Source organism: Melitaea cinxia, chromosome 16 (assembly GCF_905220565.1).
Source record: "Melitaea cinxia chromosome 16, ilMelCinx1.1, whole genome shotgun sequence".
In the NCBI taxonomy this organism is placed as follows: domain Eukaryota; kingdom Metazoa; phylum Arthropoda; class Insecta; order Lepidoptera; family Nymphalidae; genus Melitaea; species Melitaea cinxia.
In genome coordinates, this window is record NC_059409.1 from 15,310,506 (window position 1) to 15,317,772 (window position 7,267).

Below are 7,267 nucleotides of genomic sequence, written 5' to 3' on the forward strand. Positions count from 1 at the left end.
AAACTATAATACATCAGTATTGTATTCTATATAATTATCATTGTTATATTCTACTCTTATTTAAACACGAATTGTATATTTGGACCGAAATATCCTAAAACAGAGAGTATAAATAGCCAAACTTTTTAGATTTATAATACGAAATAGACGCGATACAAAGTTCTATAACGCCGCTATTCAATGACCATAAATTATAATGTCTTTGATTGTTCAAATCAGCTCTTAAGCACGTTCGTATTCATGTCAGGGGCGACTAACTTTTAGATAAATATATATGTAATATGTATAAAAGTATCTGTGAAAACGCGTCGTCCAAATGCAAACATTAAAAACAAAATAATAACTATAACATAGTTTCATCCAGAACAAGTATATTTATTTAGATTATAGTAAGGTTTTAATATTATAGTATACACAGTACTTGAAAAAAATCTTTATTCGTATTCTATTCAATGATTGACGACGCGTTGGCGCAACGGTCACAGCACTGGTGGCTTTTGCGCTGGCGGTTGCGGGCTTAATCCCTGCACATGACAAGCAATCGTATTGGCCAAACAAATGTTTGCCGTGGTGCTTGTGCAGTCCTTGTGGGTCTCCCCAACGTGCCTCGGATAGCACGTTAATCAATCGGTTCCGGTTGTTATTATGCAGAGTTGTTATTATGAGTAGCAATCGTGACTCATAGTAGGGAATATATCCGCTAACCCGCATTGAAGGAGTGTGGTGGATTAAGCTCTGACCCTTCTCCTAAATGGGGAAAGAGGCCTATGCCCAGCAGTGGGATATTACAGACTGAAGCGAGCGAGCAATACAATGATTAGTATTGGTCCTAAGTTGTTATATATGAGAGAATTAAGTGCTTGAGAACATAAGCGTATGTGAGATGCAGGAGCAGTGACACTCTGCTTTGCAAAGTACGACAATAACACTTTAAGCTTTAATGGTCTTTATCAATCAAGTGTACAACTTAACTAAAGTCTCTAAAAGTAGTATAGTGTGCTTCACTTAACGTTCCAGGTCACAGCGAAGTGGTTAGAGAGCGTTTTAGTAGATTGATTAATGTATTTATAATGGCTAGTTTGAATTTTTGACTGACGATGAAATGTTGGAGGTTTTATTTTTGCTTTGTTTTTAGAGTTTACTCCTTAATTTTGATTCTTAGATTCTTCAATATCTTCGATTTTCATATAAGGCCCGCGTATGAAAAAAATATGAGGAGATCTACTGAACGAATGGTCTCGTTACGTTTTTGTTAACGCCATCTATCGAACCCAATTGGGGCTTATTAATTTTTTTCTTAGACTAGTAAGCCTTTTTTGTGCCTATTTAACACGTTCGCGCGCGGTAACGGCTATGGCCGCTTTTTTTGTATTACAAATATCGCCAGTACGGTTATTGCCGTAAACTTTCAAATTCTCCGTATTGCCAGTACGGTATAAGCAGCTAAACGACTGTAAGTTATATATACAACACATTTCCACTGGCACTCTATGACAGGAATATACGATTGTACTGTCAAAATGTGATGTACAAAAGCAAATTTTATTGTTGTTAGTCGGTTTAGGACATGTGTGTGGACACAGCTACACTACGGCTCTTGCCGTTGTGTTTGTATGCGTGTTACTTCGACGCACGAGTTAGTGCCGCGTAGGACGCCATCTTGTCAGAACGTGTATTTCTCTAGCGCTCCGCGATCGAAAGTGAGTATAAATACTTATTTTACTTTACTGTAGGGATAAAATCTTATTGTAATATAATAATCGTTATACTATAAAAATAGCTTTGAGCTATATATTGACGTAATATGAACAAATTTTATCGATTGAATTTGTATAATGTAGGTATTAATATTTTTTTTAGATGGCACAAAAGCAGACAGATAGTGAGCGTATTAGGCAACTTTTAGAGGATGCATCTACTCCAGAGTTGACTCCAGAACGGGACCCATACAGTGATGACGGCGAATATGGATCAGATCAAGAATTTCAACCTAATTATGATGATATGTCGAGCTCAGATGTGGAGTCTACAGAGACAAGAAAAATTGCAAGAAATATGATGAGAACAGAGTTCAGCGGATCTAGTGATACTCTAGTGTCAGATAATGAAGTAGAGGTAAGAATCCATTCAACTTTAACTGTCCCTCTGGAGCAGCCGTGCACTTCAGATCAAATTATAAACACAACTAAGGACGATATAGGGGATGATAATGCCAGGGCAAACAGCCCATCTATACTAATGTGCCATGAACGATTCGATGATGCATCTGATATACACGAAATATCGTGTGAAAATTCTCAAAATGACACTGACGAGTGGGTGGACGTTACCGCCGAGATCCCTCTTTTTCATTTTGATTACGCATCTGAAGGACTCAAAGTAGAAATACCTAATAATGCTCAACCTTTAGATATTTTCAAATTAATATTTTCTAACGATCTTTTGGATTTTGTTGTGTCTAGAACAAATGCTTACGGAAATAATTTGACGAATACAACCAGACCTCATACTCGACATAGTAGAAAATGTTCTTTTCGTGATGTAACCAAAGAAGAAATGTTAGCTTTCTTGGGGCTTTGTTTATTACAAGGCCAAATTAAAATTCCAAACAGGCGAAAACTCTTCTCGTATTCCGATCCTTTGAATTTCCACCCGATATTTTCTTATGTAATGTCATCTAGAAGATTTGATCAAATATTACGAGCCATTTATGTATCAGATATTGAGGCAAAAAGCGAGAAGAAAATAACTGGTTTTATTGAAGCTCTATCTGAGAACTTTCGTCGTGTATACGGTCCTGGCAAAGAATTATCGTTAGATGAATCTCTAGTTTTATACAGGGGTAGACTATATTTTAGGCAGTACATAAAATCTAAGAAGGCTCGTTATGGTATAAAATTTTATATGCTAACCAGTGCAACAGGATATGTTCTGAATATTATTATGTATTGTGGTAAGGGCGAAGATGATAATACGTATGGGAAGAAAACCGAACAAATAGTTATGAAACTGCTGAAACCATACTTGATGAAAGGTCATCACGTATTCATGGATAATTTTTATAATGATGTCGATTTGAGTCAGAAATTACTAGAGTTGCGTACCCACACCAATGGCACACTTCGTAAAAACAGAAAGACAAACCCTAAGGGGCTGACACAGATAAAACTAAAAAAGGGTGATTTTTTTTGGTGTCGTAAAAAGCAAGTTTACGTATCAGCGTGGTGTGATAAGCGTCCAGTTTACGTTATAACTACCAGAAATCATCCTAAGCTAATAAATGTTTCAAACCGATTTGGAAAAATTTCACAAAAGCCTGAAGAGGTTTCAGAATATAATAAATATATGGGAGGAATAGATAGGAAAGACCAAATGGTTGCATATTACTCCTCGCCACAGAAAACAATTCGATGGTATAAGAAAGTATTCTTTCATCTCTTAGATATATCTGTTTGGAATTCTTTCTTTGTCTACAAAAAATACTTTAAAAACGATGTAAAATACGAATTTCTGGACTATCGCGAAGATTTGATAAAACAAATGATAAACTTAGAGAGTGGTTGTTCTGGTAGAAACATTATAAGAACTGGTAGCATATATTCCAGTCGACGAACTGCAGTTAGACTTCCAAAAAAGGTACTTCAAGAGGAAAATTTGGTAAGAATTAGTCAGGATCACTGGCCTGAAGATATTCCGTGCTCAACTGATTCCAAGAGGAATTTTAAATATTTGAACTGTAGCCTCTGCACTAAAAAGAAAAAACGGAAAGAGACAAGATACAGGTGCAAAGGATGCCGAGAAAAAACTCCCTTATGCCCTACATGTTTTGAGGAATGGCACGCCAAATATGTCAAGAGGGGAGATACATAAAATGAAGCTATTATTCTAAGAAAATGTTGATTTATACACATATTTTTTTAATTTTGAAAGAGATATTTTTGTTTTTTTTTTTGTATTTAAAATAATAAGAACTTGAGTATGTTCTTACTAATTAATAGGCTGTGATTGATTATAATAGATATTTTTGTTTTATTTTATTTAAAATAATTAAGAGCTGGGGTAAGTTCCTATTAATTACTAAGCTGTAATTGATTTTATAATAAATATTTCCTACGAATGCTGAATTTTATTTTTAAACTGCTATAGCCGTACTGTTATCATGCAATGCATATTCCCATATATTACAGGGCAGTACGGCCTTAGCCGTATTACGGTTATAACAGTACTGCCTTCAGGAATAACTTTTTTAGTATGTGTTACGACAGTACGGTTATAACAGTGTCCCTAAAATGTATAGAAAATTTTAGTGATTTTTTACGAAACTATCAGTTAAATTACCGGCCACGAACGTGTTAAGAGGTGAGGAGGTCAAGGTACTACCCCAGTCGGGCTGCTCCATATTTTGAGCAGGAAATTCCTGCTGTGCCCTACCAATCTTGTCGTATATTATAATTTTGCTAAATGTCATCTCAATTACAGATGCAAACGGCGAATTCAGATAGCAATTTGCATATTGTAGCAAATATTTTATACATAATGCAACGATTGATGACAAAAAATTAGTAATTGATATAAAATCTAAAACTGAAAAGTCTAGGTTATGTAATTTAAGCACACTTGATGTTTTTAACTAAGTGGAATTTTTTGCTATATCGCTTGGTCCCTTCAGCCTGTAATATCCTACTGCTGGGCATAGGCCTTTTTTACCATGTAGGAGAAGGATTACAGCTTAATCTACCACGCTGCTCCAATGCGGGTTGGCGGATATATTTCCTACTATGGATAACGATCGCTATCAGGTGTAAATGATAACAACCGGGACCGACGGCTTAACGTGCTCTCCGAGGCACGGTCTTAATAATCTAAATGTAGGAAATTATTGATTAATCGATTTATAGAGCACACGGTGTCACAATTTTTATCTTCCTAATAAAAGAAAATAATAAGCAATAAATCTAATATAGCATGTTCACAAACTCAATGTTACTATTCTCGTGTCGTCAAAAGCTGTACTTTAAATTCAGTGTTTTAAAAAATAGGTTGTATTTATGTTTAATTTTTTAAATAATAGAAAAAGATTTTATTTGTGAAATTGGCACAATAAAACAGATAAACAATATTCTTACTTACATAATTAGAAAGTTCTAAATGAACTTACTATGTTAGACGAATTAGTATTTAAATTATTCTAAACGCCTTTGAATATTTACACACATTCGCGTAAAAACAATTCTGAATAAATAGTGCTGGGTCTGGATTGAGCCTTTTAAGGGTAATTTTAAGAGAGGCTTTCCTTTTGATAATCCCTTGGGTTTCACAATCGAAAAGCTACTTTCATATTATACGATTGTTTTATATTTAAATAATCTTAAATATTTACATTAATCTTAATATATATAAATCTCGTGTCACAATGTTTGTCCTCAATGGACTCCTAAACCACTTAACCGATTATAATAAAATTCGCACACCATGTGCAGTTCGATCCAACTTGAAAGATAGGCTTTATTTTATTTTGATATATTAATTATTATATTTAAGAAAAAAATAAAGAAGGTGGTACAAAGTTCGCCAGGTCAGCTAGTTTTAAATAAAAAACTATGTACAGTTTGTACAGTAATTAGAGATCACAGCAAAGAAATATTGCTTTCAAGTGTCCAAGTCAATAATTTTGTGTTTCTGTGGTGAGTGACCAGTGCTGGGGGGGAGTCGGCAACGCGATTTGGTATGCTTCTGGTGCTTCAGGCTATATATAAGCTTCGGTAATCGGTTACCATCAGGTGGTTTGTTGACATAGTTGTATAAAAAACGGTAAAACTGAATAACGTAGTATGAAAAAATTCATTTCCATTTTCAGTTGTAACTTTCTTGCTCTTTACGAAAAGAAAAACAACATAACAATAACACTAATGACTGACATTAAAAAGGGTTTAATTTGACGGCTTTTACAAGTTCTTTTGTTTAATGTCTCGCTTACATAATCATGTAAGTTGGACTTTTTGCGTGTCGAGTAATTTACTGAATAACTGTTTTTTAAGTATCCACTTCTGTACACGAGCTTTGCCCTTGATTTGCATTATTTTTAAACGACTTCAAAAAAGGAGATTTGACCGTATATATATATATATATATATATATATATATATATATATATATCTCGGAACTCTTGAAAATCGTAATGACGACTAGTGCGTTTGTTAATTTTTTTCTTCAACTAACGTTGTATTACTTGTCGATGTAATTGAAGTCGGTTTTCGTTCGTTCGTCGGTCGGTTAGCAAACACAATTATTTCGGCATGAAAAGTAATAAAATTATTATTGCTTTTTTTATAAATTAATTAACTATTGAAATTATATATACTACGACTTTAGTCTTTCATTTTGAAACAATGTCGACATGATTGACTGACGGTAATTTTTTTTTCAATTCCACATCAACTCGCGTATAAATACTTTTTTGTAATTTTGTAAAGTGATAGTTATTATATATAGGGTATGACTAGTTGTCTTATATTTCTGAACTAGCTGTGCCTACAGCTGGTTCAGAAATATATTTAGAAACATTCAGACAATGGTATAGTGTAAACTCTGGCCAAATACAAAATATGATCTATCGTAGAACTTGGTATAATTGTTCTTTATAGAATTTTACGTTTGGATTTCAACCAAATTCCAAATAAAAACAATACTGTGTAAATAGTCCAAAAAAAAAAAAACAGTACTGCGGGAATAGTTTCAGAGGTTCGTCGATTTTTTAATCCGTGTCACATTCGCGTAGTTACTTATAGAAGGGAATATATCCGTCATTTTGTAGTGTAGCATCGTGGTAGACTGGGCTCTGACCCTTTTCACTTATGGGAGAAAAGGCTTTTTTTTCTATTTTATTTTATTTTATTAAACATCCATAGGCTCTTAAGTGCCTATGCCTTTTTTATTTACATTTTTATTGGCAAAACGTTGAGGCGTATTATTTTCAACACTGCATGCTTCCAATTACGAACTAAAGCTTATTCTCTCTAATTCGACGGTGAGTCCAAAAACCGACCGTGAGAGATGTTGGTTAATAATTAAGATAAGTATTTACGACTATGGTTATTTTTTTCTTTTTTTCACGCTACATGCTCTGTGCATTACTATTTATAGCACACTACATGCTTTATACATTACATTAATATTTATCACATATGATCTATAATGTTAATTTACCGTATTGTCGACGGCCACACTTATTTTTCTACATCAGCGCCCGCTGCCAGCTTCGCGAGCA

The 7,267-nt window shown here is 34.1% G+C and overlaps 1 protein-coding gene across 1 annotated transcript; it reads left to right on the plus strand.

The window, feature by feature from the left end:
* The first annotated feature begins 2,004 nt into the window (after window positions 1-2,004).
* Window positions 2,005-3,870, plus strand: LOC123660982 (piggyBac transposable element-derived protein 4-like). The gene has a single exon (XM_045595998.1). It carries the CDS (start codon window positions 2,005-2,007, stop codon window positions 3,868-3,870), a length of 1,866 nt encoding a protein of 621 aa, XP_045451954.1.
* The last annotated feature ends 3,397 nt before the right edge of the window (window positions 3,871-7,267 follow it).

Bases quoted from the DNA above. Each gene is read 5' to 3' on its own strand.
- LOC123660982 (XM_045595998.1), top strand. From the start codon at position 2,005: ATGTCGAGCTCAGATGTGGAGTCTACAGAGACAAGAAAAATTGCAAGA.